The 21,153-nt window shown below is 47.9% G+C and overlaps 1 protein-coding gene, 1 long non-coding RNA gene and 1 other non-coding gene across 13 annotated transcripts in view; 2 read left to right on the forward strand and 1 right to left on the reverse strand.

Annotated features, from left to right (window-relative positions):
* PTPRT (protein tyrosine phosphatase receptor type T) overlaps positions 1–21,153 on the reverse strand; it is a 1,164,533-nt gene that overhangs the window by 74,259 nt on the left and 1,069,121 nt on the right. For all 11 annotated transcript variants that reach the window (XM_027622224.1, XM_027622220.1, XM_027622223.1 and 8 more), the window contains one exon: positions 5,400–5,487. In XM_027622224.1, coding sequence (XP_027478025.1) covers positions 5,400–5,487 — 88 coding nt within the window. The remainder of the gene's footprint in view (positions 1–5,399; positions 5,488–21,153) is intronic.
* Positions 7,938–14,799, forward strand: LOC113937635. Its single transcript, XR_003524659.1, has 3 exons — positions 7,938–8,155; positions 9,764–10,119; positions 14,532–14,799. It is a non-coding gene; the product is annotated as an uncharacterized LOC113937635 (long non-coding RNA).
* LOC113938826 lies at positions 13,099–13,225 on the forward strand. Its single transcript, XR_003525025.1, has one exon. It is a non-coding gene; the product is annotated as a small nucleolar RNA SNORA43 (small nucleolar RNA).

A 21,153-nucleotide genomic window follows, 5' to 3' on the forward strand; every position in this document is an offset into this window, starting at 1 on the left:
CTGCAGACCACTGTGGCTTCTTCCTGCTGAAAGCTACAGTGCGTTTTTCTGCCTCAGGGGAGAGAGGCCAGGGTGCTCACACACCCACTCTCTCAGTCAACAGCTGAAGGCTGATCCTGGGGATGGTTCATCTCTCGGCACTTCTGGCTTGCCCTGTAGGCAGGCAGAGAGGGCTCCAGTGGCCAGAACGAGTCTTCTGATGAACCAAGGCACTGATGACTTCTGTACCAAGACCCATCTGTAGGGTCCCACCCCCGCCGCAGAGACCCCAAAAGGAGAAGGCGGACTGAGAGTCAGAAGCACTGGATAAGGCATCCACTTTGTCTTCCCAGGAATCAGCAGAGAAACCACTGTGAGAAAAGCCTCTGGGTTTGTTTTGAACCTGAATTCCTCCCCCGGAAGTGAGTCTGAAGAGCTCATCCCAGTCGGCCATTTGTTCTGAGGTTGGAGCCCTTAGCATGATGTGTCTTGATGCAGAAGGATTCCTTGCCAGGGTCACGTGGTACCCCAGCAGTTAAAAGCCAGGAGGGCTGGGTGTGGCCGTCCTACAGACTTGCTGTGTGACCTGGGCCGGGGACTCTACATCTCTGGACCATCATTCCTCACCAGTGAACTCAGAGGCTGGACTAAGTCTCAGCTGGGTTTAAAAGTCTCTACACCGGATTTGGATTCAGTAGTTATTCATCTTAATTTGCCCTCTGTACACTGAGAGAGGAGAAACTGAGGGTCAGAGAGATGAAGTGACCTTACTGAAGGTCATGCACCCAGTCAAGGGCAGAACCGAGACTAGAACCCGGCTCTGCCTGAGCCCATGTCCAGTATTCTGGTACACCTGGGCCCAGGGGACTGGGTCTGCAGAGTCCCTTGTCCTCTGGCTTTGGGTTGGATTTGGCCAATGGAAAGCCCCTGTAGGAACTGGACCAAAAGAGAATGTGACCAACGTGTGCTTACTTCCTCAGCTCTTCACATCCCCCTCCTTGAGCGTCTCGTCTGTTTCCTGCTGGGACCCTGACAGAGTTGATGAAATCTGCAACCTCTGTGATCGCTTCCTCTCCTTGCTGTAACTTCTTCCCACCAGCCCAGGAAGCCCCCTCCAAAAGAACATCCACATGGGAACGCTGGGGTATTCTTGACATTTCCCCTTGTCCACAGTCTCTGCCCCAGAGCTGCTTGAATGCAAAGAACTCTTTGTTCTGGATCTCCACGCACTTCCTTCCCTTTCATTTCCTGGTCATCCCACCCCTGGAAACCCCACTGTCTCTGCTGCCAAATTCTAAACAGCCTCATTTGGAAGAAAGGGCTAATTTAACCAAGGTTTCTCTTTCATTGTTTCATTTGCAAGCAGTGCCTTCCCCTCCCCCTCTTCCCCTTTTATCTTCTTTGTCCTCCTGGCCTGGGCCTTTGTCCTCCACTCCAGCCTCCCAGAGCTCCGGGTTCCTTGAGATGCTAATCACACCCCGTTTTCTTCTTGTGCCAAGAATATTTCTATTTATCAAGCCTCGACAGACTTTGCCTTTGGGAGGGACACATACAAGGACAGGAATGCTTTCCATTCCTCGGGGCCGTCTCTCTTTTCCCTTTCTCGTACCAGTTCTAGGAGTCTTTCTTTGCTCGGCTCCTTGGTATGTCTTCCAGGGTTTTTGAATGCACGGGTTGCCTGATCCTGTCTCCTTTTTAGGGCGTGCAGACCCACCCGGGCCGCAGTGTCCCGTAGAATTACTGACCCCTCTGTGAGAAAGGAGATTCAGGTTTGTTCGAGCCCATCAAGGTGGTAACATTAGGTGTTTGAATTCCCTCTGCCTCCTTTGGGTTTCCCCAGAAGGAGATGCGAGAGGAGGATGCTGGTGCACGTAGTTTATGCAGGAACAGGGGCACCAGCAGGAAGGGGGGCAGGGAGGCGGCCGAAAGAAGGTAGGCCCCAAGGGGGAGTTTTCCAGCCCGGTCCTGCGGTGGGAAACGGCAGCCCAGGCCCTGAGGGAACTCTGGAAAAGGTGAAGAACACACCCTCAGTGGGATGGGAAGGAGCTGGGCTATTTCATCCGCTAGAGAAAGACTGCCTTTTGCACAGATTATCTTGCCCCAGCTTGGGAGCAGGTCCTCAGGTGAAGAGATGCAGACAGGGCAGCATGAGGGGGAAGCAAGTGAGGTGTCCAGGGCACACACCTCAGTGAGGCGCTCGCTCTCAGGGTCATGCAGCCGAGCATGGCATCTCCTTGAATGTTGCACACTGGGTGCCTCGCTCGCTCACCATAGTCCTGGCCCAGGATGCCAGACTGCCCGCTGGTTCCAAACACCAGGTGGTGAGGCTGTGGGGTGTGGGTGGGATGCATGCTGACAGCATCTTCTGCACCCCCAGTGATGGAGTTCAATCCTCTTCATTGTTTTCCTTGCTACTTGGAATCCTGCCTTCCAGGACGCAGCTCTCACATGGGACAGGATGGTTCTCTTCCAGCCCTTTCCTGTGTCCTGTCTCTCTGCCCCCACTCAGGCTCAGTAGCTTCTTCCTACTGGCAAATCATTGTGCCCCCTGTCATCCTGCTCCAGCTTACCTCCCTCCATGCTTCCTGAGTATTCTCTCTTTATTTGAGAAGCCAGAAGGGAGAGGTTCATGGCTGAAGCCCTTTGGGGTCTTGCAGAGAGTCTGCTTTCCAACATTAAGTTCCTATTTACTGAGCCCCAACCATATGCCAGGTTTGGGGACACAGAAGTACAGTCATCTTCCTGCTGTCACAGAGCGTCTATTCCAGTGAGGAAAACAGGCAGTCAACAGATAGTCATCCAAATGCCTCTCAAATCACAACGATGACGAGGGTTAAGGAGAAGACAGGCATTGTGCCCAAGGAGTGAATAATGGGGTTTTGATCAAATTCAAAGGGCCAGAGGAATTCCCTGAAGAAGTGATGACGGAGAAGGATCTGAAGAATAAGTAGAACTTAGTAGAGCAAAGTGAGGCGGGAAGGGCACTTTGATAGAGTACACAGTGTGTGCAAAGGCCCCGTGGCATGAGTGAGCAAAGAAAGCTCAAGGGACTGAATGAAGATCAGTGTGGCTTAACTGAGGAAACTGGGATGGAGAGAACATGATATGAAGTGGGAGTGGAGAGGTGGCTGAGGGCTTTTGGATAAGGAGTGCTTAGAAATGCAGAAAAGCCATTTGAAGGGCTTTCAATAGGAAAATGACACGATCCAATTCCCATTTTGAGGATGTCCCTCTGGCTTCTGTCAGATCAGATAGGTGGAAGTTGGGGGTCAGATTAGAAGTGCAGCAGTAGGAAGAAGGCTGGGCGGAGTCCAGGTGAGAGCTAACAATGGTTCGGGCAAAGGTGCTGGGTGCCAAGGATGAGCAGGGAAGTCTGGAAGACAGACAGCTTGGTGTGGCTTTTCATCCTTAGCCCCCATAGGCTTTTGCGTGGATACCTGGCCCAGGCTGGATATCCTTGTCTCTCAGGGAGGCAAAGGCTCTTCAGTGTGCTCTAGTCATTTATCTTTTCTTATCTGCGCAACACCCCGGGAGGAAGACATCATTGTACCCAATTTACAGAGAGACGATTAAGGTTTGGTGTGATCGCCTAAGGTCTCACAGCCTATAATTTAGTGGCCCCTCTCTAAACTCACAATCTGAAAGGGGGAACGAACAAGTGGCCAGATATCTTAGGGAATGGTATGCACAGTGCTCGAGCAGAGGACGGTCAGAGTGAGCAGCTACCTGTGCCCAGCACAGCAGCTCCGTGGGAGCAGAGACTGAGGGTCCAGCACAGGGCCTGGCTCAACGGAAGCCCACGAGTTATGGGTCTTAATAACACACTTCCTGATGGTTCAGGCATCTCTTTCCAACACTTCACTTGCAAGAAATCTTGCTGCCTGCATTACTATCTTCCAAGAGACAAATTATAAATGTTTTCTGATTAGTTCTACCATTCATAGCCCATTCCTAAATCAGCACAGGAAACAGCTAAGCTAAAACTTCTGCCTCTTTCTTCCTTTGCAAGCTGCCTGTATCTTATGTTTTCTTCCTCCAAGTTTTTTTCTTAGGCAATGTCTAGACAGTTAAACAAAACAAAACACTGAACTGTGCTAGAAAAAATTTGTTATTCAAGGTCTTTTTTTCCCTCTGTTTTTGGTTAGACGGAGTAATCCTGAGAGCTAAGATGAGAAATGCAATGCACACAATTGGTGAGATGTCAAAAGGTCCAGGCTGAGTACACCACGGCAGACAAAAGCTGTTGTCAACTCTGTTCTAATCAGACCATGCGCTCAACATTTTGTATGGGGTAACTTTGTCCTCTCTGTATTTATGCTGCTTTGAAGGTTGTACATACCGATATTTGGCAGTGATGATACCGTGTGACCTATACCTCTCTCCCTGCCTCACCGTCTAGCACTGAATATTATGCACAGTCACACACAAATGTTGGCACTGTCCTTGTTCAGGCCTCATTGTCCCTCGCTGGGACCACTGCAGTAGCCTCCTGACCAGTCCCTCTGCCTCCAGTCTCTCCCACTCTAATCCACCCTTCCAATCAGTGACCCTAGTGATCTTTCAAAACTGGACATCTGATCATGCCCAGCCCCCCACCAACCCAGTTTATCCCATGTCCCCAGATGGGTATTCAGTGATTTCTGGTTAAAAGAAGGTGGAATTGGGGTGCCTGAGTGGCTCATTCATTAAGCGTCTGCCTTCGGCTCGGGTCGTGATCCCAGGGTCCTGGGATCGAGCCCCGCATCGGGCTCCCTGCTCGGCGGGAAGCCTGCTTCTCCCTCTCCCACTCCCCCTGCTTGTGTTCCCTCTCTCGCTTGTCTAGCAAATAAATAAATAAAATCCTTAAAAAAATAAATAAATGTGGAATTATTTGTCTGTACTGATCTTCAGTGACCATGAGAAACTAACTCTAAGGCTAGAGTAATGGTGCCAAGCACCGGGCAAAGGTTCATGTACCTTTTTAAAATGACCCTGTCTTTGTTGTTTGTATCATTTCCAAGGGAAAAAAAACTGAAGCTTAGAGAGGTCAGGTAACTTGCCCAGGGCCCCATAGCCGGGATAGAAGCCCAGGCAGTCTGACTCCACAGGGCTCTAACCGCTCCGCATCAGTGCCTTCATCAAACCACGTATCAGGGGTGATTACAGGAATGTTAAAGCTCGTCGAGCAAAAGGCAATGACCTTGCATGCCTCCCGAGTCTCTGCACAAAACATGTTTTCCTCCTGCAGGCTCAGGGCCACCAAGTGTCTTGGCCAACGCAGGGCCTGTGTGGCAGACACTCACCTTACAACACCTGCCCCCCTAGCAGTGGGGGCCAGCAGAAGTCATGATGCCTTAAACCCTGCCCCTTGTGTGACCAGAGTAGCCTTGGGCTCCTCTGGGCCCTGAGCTGGCTGCTCCCCAAACCCTCAAGGCTCTTACAGGATATGATGTTTCCGTATCGATTCTTATTGCGGTTTTCATCCTCTTTGGCTGTGTCCCACGAAGCTGTCTGCCCCTCTGGTAAGGCCTAAAAGAGGAAGAATGGTTAGAATGGCCTGAGATAGGGGCTTTCTCCATGTGTAGATGAGTCGGGGGGTGGGGGGGATCAGATCCACTGGGATGGGTCACTCGGTATAAAGGTCTCCATGTTCTTGGATGTGGCCTGGGGAGAATGTAGACTTGGCCCCTTTATGGACTTATCCACTCGTTCATTGACTCAAATGTCATGGATGCCTTCTGTGTGTCAAGAGTCCAAATCTGGCCCAGTACAGGAGTCATTTGCTCATTAACTCATTCATTCATTCGACAGGTATTTATTGAGTCCCTGATATGTATTTGGCACTGTTGTAGGTACTCAGGATACAGAGAAATAGGCAAAGTCCCCTTTGAGCTTCCAGTCAACTGGGCAACGCCGCAAGTAAAAGAGCAAACATATATAATTTCAGATTGTGGAAAGTGCTATGAAGAAGATTAATCAGGGGGAAGGGATAGTGATGGAGGATGAGAATTTCTTCAGATTACACAGTCTGGGAGGGCTTCTTTGAGAAGGGAACAGTTAACCTAACTCCTTAATCATGTGAAAAAGCCAGTTGTGCCAAAAGCAGGACGTGCTTTCCAGGCAGAGGGAAGAGCAGGTGCAAAAGAGGTAACCAAATGACCGTATTCAAGGGTGAGGCAGGGAGGCAGTGGTGGGAGCAACTGGATGGGCTGGGACAGTTCAGGCTCTAGAAGGCATTGTGGTCACTGGTAATGAGGTGGGTATCATTCTAAGTGAGATGGAAAGCCTTTGGAGGGTTTTGAGCAGTGCAGTTAGCTGATCTGATTTAGGTTTTACATTCTGGCTCATGTATGGGATGCAGGCTCTTAGGAGGCCTGAGGAGGAAGGGGGGAGATCAGTTAGGAAGCTGTTGCAATGGTCCAGGTAAGAGATGAGGGCACCTTGGCCCCTTTACCAGGACGGTGTCAGTAGATGTAGCTAGAAGTGATTATTTTCAGGATGTTCAGTTGAATACTGTAGATTTTGGTTGCCTCAGAAGCAGACTTGGAAACAAGGATTTGAATACGAGATCTTCTTCGGAGGCAATCCTAAGGAGCATGGGTGGGAGAGTGAGGGAAATGATAGAAACATGGGGAGGAAGTCAGTCCAAGTATCTCAGTGAACACGTCAGCACCGTGTACACCTGGGGTTTAATCTCACAGGCCCACCCCATGTTGGGGTATTTACCCACCAATTCCCATCGACCATTGGTTGAGGACAATGCTTAGGAAATCCCTTGGCACTTCTGCCATGCTCTGCAGGTAAGCTGTGCGTATTCTCTAAGAAAGTCCTTGGGCAACAAGCCACAGGTGCTTCTAGGCAGCAGGCATTGGGTGAGCGTGCATGGGAACATGAGTGTAGAGGGGACAGAGGCAGGCCAACACATCTGCTGTCGGTGTGGACTCTGAAGGAAAGAGGGATGAAGGCTGGCTCCTAGACTGTTGGCTTGAAGAAGTGAGTGGAGAGCCGTGGCATTTGCAGAGATGGAGAAGAAATACAAGGGGAGAAAGAGACCAGGGAGGCAGGAATTGCGTGTTGTGCTCTGGGCACATCGAGTGCTTAGAACAGTGCCTGGCCCTTGCTGAGTGCTGTGTGCTTCTTGCCACGTCCCACACAGTGAGAACAGTGTAGCAGGGGCCACGTTTGAGATGACTAGTCGACATCCAAGCTGATATGCTGAGTAGGAAGTTGGACATAGAAGCTCACAGTCAGAGCTGGGGGAGGAATTGGGAGTCAACAACCCAAGAGGAGACAGACAAGTCCACAACCATGTGGAACGATTAACAGAGTTATTAGCCAAGAGCTATGGAAACACAGGGGAGGGCGAAGTTGCTTCTCTCACAGAGAATGAAGATGGGCATTCAGGGGAGCAGGAACAGCTGTAGGAAAGCTCCAGAAGCATGAAGACCTGGCCACATTTTGATTACTGTTTCCACCCCGCATCCTGTGGCGTGGGCCGAATGCCCTGCTCGTGGGCCCTGCACTGCTTCTGGGGCTGGACCTGCAATACCTTTAGTCTACACAGCTCCCTGTCTGCAGCTCAGGGGAAAGGAGCATCCACTCATCTTGTTACACTGGCCTTGCCTTTTCCCATCCATCCCTTACGAAGTTCAGCCCCAATAAGCAGTCTGTAAGCCGAACGGTCAGAAATTCCATCAGTGGGCTGTGTTTCATAGGCAGGCAGGACCAGTGCCTGTGAAAAGCCCAAATCATGCACAGTACCCCCTTTCTTGCTTCCAGTCTCCCATGTGTTAAGCCAACCTGGGTGGGTCTTCTATTTTTTTTTTTTAATTTTTTTTATTGTTATGTTAATCACCATATATTACATCATTAGTTTTTGGTGCAGTGTTCCATGATTCATTGTTTGTTCATAACACCTGGGTGGGTCTTCTAGAGAAGAGGTAGGCAAACTTTCTGTAATGGGTCAGAGAATGGGCAGCATGGGCTTTGTAGGCCAAGTACTCCGTGCTGCCGCCACTCATACTCTGGTTGTGGAGTGAACGCAGTGACAGACAAAAGGCTAACAAATGGGCGTGGCTATGTTCTGATGAAACTTCATTTACGAAAACAGGTGCTGGGTTGGATTTAGCCTGTGGCTGCACTCTGCCGACCTTTTTTCTAGAAGCGTGACCATGATCCTCAACTCTACAGTGGTTGGGTAGGTAGAACTAGTGCTCATTCTGCTACCTCGCCATTCTAGATGGAATGGAGATGGGGTGGGAGGCCCTTGTCTGGGTGGTCTGGCTAAGCTGTGTTCTCCAATCTCACTTTCCCCAGGGTTTCGGAAGCGGGGTACTAGCTTGTCTTCCCAATCTCTGCCCTAAATCTGAGTGTGACAAAAATGCCACGGAGAGAAGAAAGTGCTTACTTTACAAACGGAGGGCCTGTCTCTCCTTTTTCTCTTTGTCATCTTCCCCCTCCTTCCTCATTACAAATGACCATCACCCTGCACCGCCCTTGCCACTGGTGTAGGACAGCTCTTGATTGCAAACGGTTCTTGCTTTTTGCATGGAACTCTTAGAGCTCAGATTCCAGCCCTAGGGCCTCATCTTCCTGGCCAGCCCAGTGGCACCAGCTGTTGCAGACAATTGCCAGGCCCACAGAGTCCTGGCTCTCCGCCATGGTGGGCTGTGACTGTCTCACCGGTAACACTGGACTTCTCAAGGTTTAAGAGGATATTCTGGGGGTGGATGTTCTACCTGAAACCTTCTGTGATAAAAGCCAACTGTTCATTCCATTATATCCACCCCAAAGTGATATGAAGCCAAGAATAGGACAGTCCAAATATTTTCATAGTCATTTTGGGGAAAAAAATCTGTTGAGAACCTACCATGGGCTAGGGTTTCAGTTATAATTTGCTGAAAGTTTTGTTATGGCTGTACATTTGAATCATCTGAGGGAGGCTTTAAAACTTCCAAAGCCACAGTCAGACTCTCTGGGGATGGGACGCAGGCTGTCAGCAGGGTTTAAACTCCCTGGGTGATTCTAAGGCACAGCCATGGTTCTTGCAAATAGTGAATTTACCTGGAGAAACACTCTCACGAGTCTCCTCACTGGTTTCTCTTGCTTTGGTTTTGTCTCCTCCAATCCATTCTCAACTGTAATCAGAGAGATCTTTCTAAAATGTGAATAGGACCCAGTTACTCCCCTTGGCATTATCTTCAGGATAAATTCTAGTCTTTAATACAAGGTCCCTAATGAGTTCACCCTACATGCCCCTCCAGCCTCATTTCTTGCCCTTATATTAATATTCCAAAGATAAGGAACTAAACGCAAGGCCACAGACAGTTTCAGGTGTTTCAAACTTCTGAGACTGACTTTATATATGCTGTTCCCTCTGCCTGAAATTCTCTTTCACCCGAGTCTGCCTGGAAGTCTCCTACATACCCTTTAAAACCCATTTCAAGCCTCTTCTGGTTTGTGAAAACTTCCCTGCTTACCCTCCCACCACCACTCCATTTCATCCCCAGCTAGTCGGTCGCTTCTATTATTGGATGGACTCCTTTATATCTAATAATTTGAAAGTCTTGTCTCCCAACTTGATGATGGGCTACTCCAGGAAAAGGGCAGCATCTTATTCATTTCTGTCTCTCCAGAACCCAATACTGGCCTGTACTTCATATGTACCTGAATTCCCTTTAGAATAAATGAATGGATTGGACAGATGGTTGGAAACATTGATGGGTAAGGTAGCTTCTGTGCAGTCTCTTTGATCTCAGAGGTGTAAGTGACCTTGAAAATTATCTGGTTGTGTTCCCTTCCACAGTGGCCTTCTGGGCAGTGGACAAGCTGATCCATAGCATCTGCTACTTGGATACCCTCAGTGACGGAGAGCTCACTACCTCACAATGCTTCCTGTCTCACTTACGGACAGTTTCGGCAGGATTTTGTTTCCTCTGCCTCTGTGTACTTTGCCTTTGCCCTGTGCTATGGGCGACCCACAGAATTAGCATCCACCCCTGTGCTGCGACACTGCAGAGATGTGATGAAGATCGCTGTCCACCCCGAGTCCTTAAATGGCACAATTTGGGAGCTGTCTCAACATCCAGACCATACCCTTCAGGAGGCACCCAGCATGCTGATATCCTTTGAGAAAATCTTAAGCTAAACAAAGCGGTTGTGGTAAGTGGCCCTTCTTTGGGAAACCACGTGGGCCCCTGATGCAGCCCTGGGAGCCTCTGTGTCCCTGAGTGGGGCTTGGGGGGAGGAGGTGTGAGCCTGGGCTGGGATGCTGTTGACCAAGGTAGAGGGGGCAAGGCCTAACAGAGCCACCTAGGAGTGAGCAGTAATGACCCCCCAATTGGCAGACTTTGATCACATAGCCATTTCCCTTTTGAGGGAGCTGCAATGTAATAGGGATGATCTCTTGAAGGAAAAAAGAAAATACGAAGGGGTAAAAGTATGAAAGGGAGACTCATCTCCATCTTCAAAGTGAGGCAGCCGAGGGGCATTATTTTTACATTAGTGGCTAGTTACAGTAGATTGACCAGGGAATGGCGGCGGTCATTAGGAGCTAATCACATTCTTTTCAAACCAAAATTGCCATCTCATTATATTCATCCATTATCAATCTCCTCTTTCCTCTTCTCATTCTCTTCTCCCGAGAGTGCGAGCTCTATTTTTACACTCTCCTCTGAGTGTGGAAATGTTTTCTACTCTTCAGCAGTGTTGCTTTTCTAAGGCAATCATTTGTGGATGTCCTGAAGGATGCATTTGGGGGTGTCCTAAGCCCTGGAGGTCTGAGCGGTGGTATTCATCTAATCCTCAAAAGTCAGACCTGGAAGGATCTTCTGAGAAAACCACTGCCTCACTATAGAGATTGACAAAGTGAGGTCTAGAAACAGGCAATGACTCGCCTAAGAACACGAGCTGAGTGAATCCACCTTCCTTCCGCTCCTCCTCCCTCCTTCCCGCCCTCCCTCTCTCCCTCCCTTCCATGGCGACTATCTGGGTGCTAGGCACTGTGTTAGGTCCTAGAAATAATAGCAATGGACGTGGCACACAAGATCTCAGGAACTTAGTTCTAGTTGTGGGAAGGTGCAAACAATAAATAGACAAGATAATTACTGTGTATAAACCGGTATATCCCAGTGCTGTAAAGGCAATAAATAAGGTGTCAGCGTAGACAATGTGTGGGAACAAGGGACTACTTCAGGTAGAGTGGACTGCGTGGGACCTTTTGAAAAGGTGACATTTGAGAAGGAAAGGAGTAGCTGGCCTGGCACCCACAGCCAGACCCCGTGTCTTACTGTTGAACATAAACAATTTCACAGAACACCAACAACAGACGAGGCTACTCTGAGACCAGGATGGGGCAAGGCATAAACACGACCACTGCATAGTCCTAACTAAACACAGAAACAGTTTGAATATTGTCCAAGCCAAAAAAAAATATGACCAAACCTCCCCCTATCCTGGTTAGGAGGAGTGACCACTGTTCCTTTACCACTTATAGCTTTAGCCTCTGTCCGGTGTCCCCTTATTAGAGCTAGCTTCATTAAGGTCCCCAATCTTACCACTGCCTAACGATGCCCATTCCAGAACAAAGCCCCACATCACCCAACATGGCCCACAGTCTCGGAGCCCCTCCTCACGTCCTCTTGCTGAGATGTCCTACAGTATTTAAACCTGGCTTGCTCCACTCCAGGTGTGTTCCTACGTGTTTCTCATTGACGCATTTGGGCTGGACACTAAATGATGAGCAGAAGCCAGCCGTGGCAAGAGCTGGGGGAAGAGTATTCCAGGGCTGAGACAAGAGCAAGTGCAGAGGTGCTGAGGTGGAATGAGCTCCGTGTGTTCTGGAGCTTGAAGTGGGGCTCTCTCTGGGGTCTAGAGAATAAGAGCAAGCAAGCGATGCATGATGTGGATGGGGAGGGTGTGGTGAGGAATGGCAGTTGGTGAACCACCACGAAGAATATGAGCTTTATTCTATGTCAGTGCACATGCTTTGGACGTGCTTTCAGATGAGGAGGCTGAGCCAGTACCAGCAGCATGATAAGTGGCTTGGAGCTCTTGTCTCGTGAACCCTCCTCCCTTCATCCTTGCTGCCAGGGGCCATAGACTTGAGGATAAAATTCTGATCTGGTGCCTAGTCCAGACTAACCCTCCCTATGTCTGCGACCCACCCACTCCCCCATCTAGCCTCGCTCCCAGCCACGGAGCTCAGTAAGCCAGACACTCCATGTACCTAGAGAGACCCCGGAGGGGGTCACAGGCTTTTTAGGCCCTGCTGTGCTGAGTCAGTCCACGGGACTGTGCAGCCTCCCTCAGTTTCCCCACTTATTATTTTAGTTCCCTGCTCTAACCAAGATTTGCCCCTGATGCTTAGCTGCTTCCTTCTACCTGTTGGTTTCGCTCTCCTGAGAGAGGAGGGTGCTTTCTGAAGCTTGCCATCCTTCTCTGCACACTCTTTTTTGTACCTAAGCCTCTTTCGGTTGTGCCCAAATAGTGAAATGTCGGAACACAGAGCTTTGAAGAGCAACGCACCTGCAGTCTAAGGCTGAGAGTGTCCACAGAGGCTCCCAGGGCTGCATCAGGGGCCCACATTTCATTTCCCTGTTCACCCCCTATCCTCGGCTGATTCTGCCAGTTATGATGCCCCTCTTACTCCCTTTGGTTTGACTGTATCCTTGGAGATAACTGGATATGATATGCCCTGGGGTGCAGCACAACCAGGCCCAGGGAAGGCTGACCAGGCACTTCCTGGCTACTGCCTCAGGGCACAGCTGAGGGCTACTTCCTCCATGAGCAGTCCTGCCTGCCAGGACTTCCCCATGACCCTGCCCACCTCGGCATTCTCTGGCCGCAGGGAAGACTCCAGAGAGTCCCCACCAAGGAGGCACTCTGTCCGCTGGGTTTTTCATTCATTTTTCTTGTCAAGAATACCTCTTGCCCACCAACGGTGCCTATGAGTCAGGGAAACGGCAGGGCTTTGCAAAAGGCAGACTAGACTAGAGGGGATATTTTGTCATTCCAAGTCTCAATGGACTTTTCTGGAAATTAAGTCAATAAAACGCCCTTCCCAGCCCTGCCATGTTTCTGAGCCTGGCCTGCAGGCTGGGTGGGGGGCGGGGGAGGGGGGGTGGGGACAGCTGCTCTGCAGATGCTGGGCCTGCTCGCGCCAGATCCAGCTGCCGTACCTGTGACGTGGAGGCACAGAGGAAGTGGCTATTTCTATGCTCAGCACTCAAAATAGTGAGCACTAAGAATGGTTTATAGCCTACCACGCTAAAAAGAAAAAAAAAATTCACCCTTCAGGTTAGGGGTGGGGCAAGGGTTTGACTTTATGGGGCAGCGTGGGGAATTTTTTGCCGATGGAAGGCTTATGTTTCTTGGGGTTTATGTGATTCTATGCATTTCTTAAAACTTATGGAACTGTATACCTCTGCCCCCCCAAATGGATCTGATAGCATGTAAATTAAAAAAGAAAAACAAATACACCCCATGGAGTTTGGTGATGATTAGTGACTACCCAAGTAACTGTGGTGGGTTCCTCACCCCGTGCCTAGTGCACAGGTGTTTGGAAGCTCTTCCATCCCAGTCTTGCCTAAGGATGTGCTCTCAAGCACCTGTGGCTTACTTCTGGAATTCACTTTCTGCCTCCCTTTGATCACAAACATCCAATTTATTGTCATAAGACCAAAGATGGGGGCTCCTTGCCACATCCACCCTGGTTTCCCTTGACCAAAGGGCTTTCCGGGATGTAGGATTTTCATTTTAAAACTGGGACCATCCGGGACAAACCAGGACAAGTAAGACCGAGTATTCAAGAAATGAGAGTTTCGTGGAGCTGTTGGAAGCTACAGGTCTGGTCTCCACGGAGGTCCATGAGTTCAGTCAGCACCCACATTTCCTGAAGTCCATGGCTAGCTGGTGGATGGGAAGGGCCACCATGGATGGCTGTACTGGTTGTGCACTATGCAAGAGCGCCATGTCTGAGGGAGCATCACACATCTGGTAGACACAACACATTTCTGTATATATTATGAACAAGTATCTCGAGACAGGTGTGCCTTTTGCTCTTTCACCCTAAGGAGCTGTATGAGTTTGTGGTGGCCCCGGCAGAGCCCAAGCTTGCAACAAACGCCTCTTTCTGTGCTGAAAAGCCCATGCCTTAGGGATTATAAATGTGGATCGAGAAGGCAGGAGAGGATGACTAATGACGTCTACTCAGAGTGGCATCAGGAGAGCAAATATTATTGCGACCATGTCACTAAATAGACGGTAATTTATGAGTTCTGCTGGGAAAACTGAGTAGAAAATCAGATGGCAGTGAAATGGGGGATTTGTCTGTGACAGGAGCTCTGATCATAGTGGAAGACTTGAGTGCGTGTCTGTGCGTAGAGTCACAGAGCACTATTTAAAAAGCTCCCATTAAAAGCTACAAGGTTTCTTTTAAAAACAAATTTTAGGACCATGGTTCTCAAATTTTGGTAGTCATTCAAATTTCCTAGGCAATTTAGTCAAATGCAGAGGCCTGGGCCCTGTCCCGTGTCAATGAACCTGAATCTTAATGTTCTTTCCTAACTTTCCAGGCGATTCTGACACATGTCACAGTTTGAGAACCACTGTCTTAGGCAGTAAGGTAAATGGAAACAGCAGATTCCTGGGGAAGAGTCAACTTAAATTTTAAGGCAGATACTCGGTGCTCCTACAGAGACAGCCCCGAGATGTGAGAGTCTTTCTACGTTGGTGTCTTTCTTTAAGAAATACTGCCTTTTTCTTTCTCTCAACAAATAAAATCTTAAAAAAGGGTGGGGGGGCAGTCTGCTTCTCTCTCTGCCTTTCCTCCTGGCTTGTGCTTTCTTGCTCACTCTCTCTTTCTCAAGTAAATAAAATCTTAAAAAAAAGAAATACTGCCTTTTTTTTTAAACCTGGATAGAACTATTCTTAATCACAAAGATTTTTGCCAGCACTTTGTAATTCAATGAAGTTGATATTTAGTATTTATATATTATTTTGCAGATGGGTGGGAGACGAGAAAGAAGTAAGATTCTGCCTCTGCCCTCATGAACCCTACTGTCTCCTGGGGAAGCTCACACAAGGGTACCTCTTTTCCTCCCAGCTCTGAGCCCATGATCTGGGGGATGCCTGCATCCCATTCTAGGCTATTAACTTGTGGTCCCCTCCACACACCGTCTCTGTCTTTGTGCATGAGCTTCTGGGTGGCTGTCTCTGGGCCAACAGCTCTTTCTTGAAACAAAGTCAGCCAGAGTGAAGGGAGGGATGTTAAAAGCCATCACTATTGCTTGTTAACTTTGTCCAGGAAAATGGCAAGAGCTGCAAAATTCCTCTTTATCTCCCCACCTGGTTTCATTTTTATTTCTCTTTTTATGGGCAGGACTCTTCGTTTCTTTTCCAAGAACTGGTTTGCAACATTTCAATTCTCTCATGTTTCCAAGCCCCTGTATACCATGGTTCCCTCGGCCACACATGCTTTTCCTCCACTCACCCTTCTACTTTTCTTCAACTCAGTATCTCATCTTTTGTGAAGATTCTGATTGATCTTGGCAGTAATAACTGACAAAAAGCAAAAATAAACACCACATTCATCCTGGGCTGGCCTTACCCATGTGCTGCAAAGCATTTTAAACTGGGGTTTGTTACGTAAGTACAAGGTGTACTAAGACCATGATCTTCCTTTAAAGTAGGGTCTTCAATTCCTTTATTGAGGTTTCTAACTATCTCCGGGGCTGCAAAGAGTACAAGGTACACAGTAGGCACTCAGTAAGTGTTTCTGTGCAAATGAAGTAGAAGCATATACTATTAGGCTGCAGGAGTCCGCGCTATGCAGTCAAGTATTTCACAGGAGGTAATATGGGGACCCAGGGATGGAACAGTCTTGGCCAAGACCACCCAGCATCTCAGGAACAGATCGAAAACCAAGTCTTGACTCTTGGTCGAGGGATTTTTCTCTGGTACCATCTGGAAATTACTCACTTGGTTACGGAGGGCTCTCATATCAAATGCAGAAAATACTGTTTGTTGGATTACAATTATAAGTAGAAAATAAAAATAAGCTCAAAGGAAAACACTGAGTTAATAGTCTCTCCTACATGAGCTTTTTCCTGCTAGAAAATCTTTCAAGTCCAAACCCACATGGTTTACTGATGTCTTTGGGCCACCCTCTGGAAATGGCTCATTTTCTCCTTATTTTAACCCATGGGGAGTGGAGTGAAATGAGCAGGTGGAGTCCAAGTCTTCCTATTTTGGTCATTGTGAGTTCTCAGAGTTGGAGAACAGCCATGGTTTCCCCTTTCATGACTGGGGCACCTGCTGCTAATTCCCCAGGCCCCTCCCCAGAATCACTCTCACTCAAAAATTAAGGAAGGGGACCAGAATCTCTTAGGAGTCACCTGCCAGTGGGATGCTCTGTGACTAATCTTATCAACTGAGGAGCGAAAAAGTTGTGGGAGAAGCAGAAGGTCTACTCCGCCTCTGCTCAGGACACTCTGAGCAGGGAAGGGGGCACTGGGGTGTGGAGACCCCCCATTCGAAGGCTGTTGGCCACTAGCACCCACAGATGACTAGGAGAAACATGGCAGCACTAGATGAAGCCAGTGTTGATGAAGCCAGACACGCATGCGGCATGTCTGTCCAGAGCTGGAGAATGAACAAATGTTTGCTCTTCATTAGGCTGCATTCTATTCCTCCCAGCTGTTCCTTGTTGCCTTAAATAGTCTTAATGGGGCTGTAATAACCCGATACCTTCTGGTCGCCCTATTGGGCTCATCATTCATTATGGTGACAGACTGCCCGGATTGGACTGGGATTAAAATGCTTCCTTTCTCTCCATGACAAAGTCACCTCCTCCTGTTGTTTCGCATCTTCTTTGAGCCTGCTACTCTTCTGACCATGATGATGCCTGGGCTTACCAGGCTCACAGACAACCCCTCTCTCCAGCCAACATCTCCTAGCATGTTGGCAGGCTAGGGTTTTTGTTTTGTAACTGGGGAAGGTGGGAAAATCTGGGCTGGAGGAAACAGGACAGGGAGAAGGGAAGACTCTGCAGTCCAAGATCACGTGCAGAAGCTTCGTAGCTTCAATGTGGCTGGGTTCCATCACCTCTGTGAGGGGATGTCACATGCCCCATGGCATCGGATGTGACCAGCAGCAAGTAGAGGAGGTGAGGTGATGGGTCCGGGGGCACAGGCAGGACATGCACTGGGGACTTCATGGGTCTCCTTAGACCAGTGTCCCTTAACCTTGAAAGTACATTATAGTTACCAGGAGGGCTTAGAAAATACAGATCTCTGGATCCCACCTCCAGGAATTCTGCTTTAATTGGTCTGAAGAACAACTTGGACATTGGTGTTTTTAAAATCTCCCTACGTAATTCTAATGTGTGGCCGAGACTGAAAACCTCCAGGCCTCATATTTGTATGGGAGGTGCAGTTAATTTGCCTTAGGTCTCCTTGAGTTCCTGGGAACCCAGGGTCCCTGGTCAATCATGGTAGCTACGGCTTGAGATGTAACTATGGAGGTGGTAGACCCAGAAAGGGGTCCAGTGGGACTATCAATAGGAGGGAGATCCAGCTGGCCTGGACAATTAGTTCCTACCTAGGCTCACAAAATATGTGGGACATAAGCATTTTTTAGTTCACTTGGACCAATCCCTTTTCCCTCATTGCATAAATATGAGAAATGGAGGCCCAGAAAGGAGAATGACCTGCCCAAGGTCACCCAGATACTTAATGAAAGAGACAGGACTTGAATCCAGGTGTTTTGACTATTAACTCAGAACGATTCATACATGAATTCAAGTCACTGAACTTAAAATACATAATTGAGAGACTCAAGTTTACATGCCAAAGAGCATGGGCTGATTTTATGTCTCTACACGAGAGAATGTGTGTGGGCTTGTCTGGGCTCTGGGCCCAGTCTCCTGGTTTGAGCAATTCCATCTTTTCCTTCAATTAGTGTCCTAGTCGCCTACCCGCCTACCTGCCCCTGGTCTCCGTGCTCTGATCTATGCCAGACAATTAAATCTAAAATGCTAATTCGACTTTAAAAAAAAATGCTGCTCCCTTCCATGGTTCCGCATGACCCCTAGAAGAGAATTCAAATTCCTTAGCCTGACAAATGTACCTTTGCTTCCCTACTCCAGCCCACTCCTTCTGACAATTCCAGCCCGATCTCCCTCCATGCTTTGTGCAACAAATATAGTTTGTGTACCACACTGCTTCTGGTTCTCTTCACTCAACCGGCCATGTATATCTCCATGCTGTAGCCTGGTCTAGTCCCTCTGCTCAGAACACCCTTCTTTGCTTTCATCTGATCATTCCTATTTCTCAAGCTTTGGTTTAGGCTTTATTTCTTCCAGAAAGCCAGTGGCCATCCCTCCCCAGGCTAGGATGAATGCATGCCACTCCCAAGGGTTCGCATAGCACTTGACTGTGACATTTTGCCAAGATATTGAAGTGATCAGTTTACATGCCTGTGTCTAAGAATATGCTCTAAATTCTCCCAGAAGGCAAGGGCTCTATCTCTTCTCAGTTCCTAGAGCCTAGTACAACATCTGGTCTACGGAGAGTACTCCCACATTGAGTTGAAATTCCACAAGGCTCAGTCCTTGGTTATCATCTCTGTCGATGCTCACTTGCTTCATGACTTTGAGCAGTCTTATGGCTTTAATATCATCTGCATGACAGTAAGTCCTGAAGTTTTCTCCCCAACTCAGGCTTCTTTCTCAAATTCCAGACTCATATACCCAACTACCTACTATCCATCTCCACTATCAAGTCTAATAGACATCTCAAACTCAGTTCAAATTTGAATTCCCAGTTGTTCCATTGGCCCCAAGTCTGTTCTCCCCATGGCTTCCCCATATCCATTAGTGATAACTCCATCCTTCCAGTGGCTCAGATAATAGCCCTGGAATCACTCTGGATTCCTCTCTTTCTTTCACATGCCATGCCAATGCACTAGGAAATCCTGTTGGTTCTATCTGTAATATATATTCAGAATCCAACCATTTCTCACCACCTCCATTGCCACACCTTGATTGTGTTACCTTTGTCTCTCACCTGGGTTACTGCCATGGCCTCTTAACTGGTCTCCCTGATTTTACTTATGCCTTCCTACGTCTCTTCTCAACATAGTAGCTAGAAGCAGTATTGCAAAATAATGTCAGACGGTTATTTGTCTTCTCAAATTTCTGCAGTGGCTTTCCATTTCATTCAGAGTAAAAGCCAAAGGCACTACGTGGTCAAATCCCCCTTTACCTCTCCAATGTCATCCTACATTACTCTACTCATATCACTCTTGGCCTCCTTGTACTCCCCTGATCTGGAATTTTCTTCCTCTAGATTTCTTCCACCATGTGTCTGCTCAAACCTTATCCTTTAATTAATGACTACCTTTCTATGCTATTTAATATTGAAAGCCCACTTACCTTATGTCTCTGGAATATACCGTTTCCCTTCCTTTCTCCACCCTTTCTCTTTCCAGGGTACTTGTGGAAGATTGTATCATCCAAAGATTGTATTTTCCAATATCTCCTGTTCTGCATTCTCTTTTAGAATCTTGCAAATGCCTCTCTATCCAACAAGAGATGGAGTCTAATTCCCCTTCCTTAGACTATAGGCAGTTACTACTTGCTTATGACCAATACAATGAGGTAATAGTGATGCTTTATGATGTCCAAGTCTAGGTCACAAGGGATGATGTACTTTCTACCTTATTAGCTAAGAGGCTTGCCTTTGAAGCTATGAGCTACCACGTAAGAAGTCCAACATCCTGAGGCTACCATGCTGTGAGGAAGCCCAGGCCACCTGAAGAGGCCATGTGTAGGTGTTCCAGCTGGCAATCCTACTGAGATCCCAGCGGACAGCCTGCAGCAATCACTAGATATGAAAGGAAAGACACTCTCTGATGATTTCAGCCCCGGCCTTAGAGCCTTCCCTGTCAAAGTTTCAGACACCAAGGAGCAGAAGCAGATCCTGTTGTGCCATGTTCAAATTTCTGACCCACAGAATCAATGAGCACAATACATTGGTTGTTTTGTGTCGCTAAGATTTGGGGTAGTTTCTAACACAGCAAATAGTATGTTTCACTGTGTAACATACTACATGAGCGGGAGGAGGGGCAAAGGGAGAGAGAGAATCTCGAGCAGACTCCCCACTGAGCACAGAGCCCCATGTGGGACTCGATCCCACAACCCCTGAGATCATGACCTGAGCTGAAATCAAGAGTCAGACACTGAACCGACTGAGCCAGCCAGCCGCCTGAGAGGTCAACTTGTCAAACCCACTTATTTGTATGAGAAAAACAAAACAAAACAAACCTGAGCAGGAGTGACAGGCAAGAAAGAGCACGTAGCATGTTGGTTTGACAGTAGGATTGGAGGCCCAGGAACCTTATGTCTACAACAGAGCACAGTCTTCAAGCAGACCTGCAACTCATATGCCCGTTATATAGATTCCAGACATCATGGGAGCTTTGATGATCAAAGCAATATCCAGCTCAAGTCTAGGAAAGGGGATGGGCACATTGTGGAAAGATTCCTATAAAGTAACTCTTCCCAATTAAGCTCCAGTTAATCAGAAAATGTGTTAACTAGAAGCTAAACATCCCAGTTAACTGATTAATATAATTTGAACAGATTGAACGCAAGGCTGGTCTAGTTAGCGATGTTTCCGTTTGAGGTCGAAATGATGGAACAACATACACAGTTTTCTCTCTCACTATAAAAGTGGACCGTTTCCATGCTAGAAAGTTTAGAAAATTCAAAAAGGCACAAAAATAAATTTTAAAAATCAACCCAAATCCTATCACACAGGAATGGATACTTTCAAAAAAGATATCATTCTGGAAAGAAAGGTACTAAAGGAGTCAAATGTACTTGTATTTTTGTTTTCAGATGTTAGACCACAGGGTCTGGAATAGTGTTTCTCAGTCTTTGACTATTTGTTCCCCATTCTGATAAGTCAGCTGTCTCCCTTAATGCTATTCAAACCTTAAAACAAATGAAATAGTAGGGCTGATGACTTATTAAACCATCATGACACTGAATGAGCCTTTACCAACAGCACACTCTCTCCTGACATTCACTTGCCAGTCAGAGCTACATAGGTGTACATAAGCATGTGTGTATAACACTTTCAGGGGCTGGGACTATTCAACAAAACTCCTAGGAAATCAGGCCCAGGGACGGGA

The sequence above is a fragment of the Zalophus californianus genome, chromosome 8 (genome assembly GCF_009762305.2).
Source record: "Zalophus californianus isolate mZalCal1 chromosome 8, mZalCal1.pri.v2, whole genome shotgun sequence".
Classification (NCBI taxonomy): Eukaryota; Metazoa; Chordata; class Mammalia; order Carnivora; family Otariidae; genus Zalophus; species Zalophus californianus.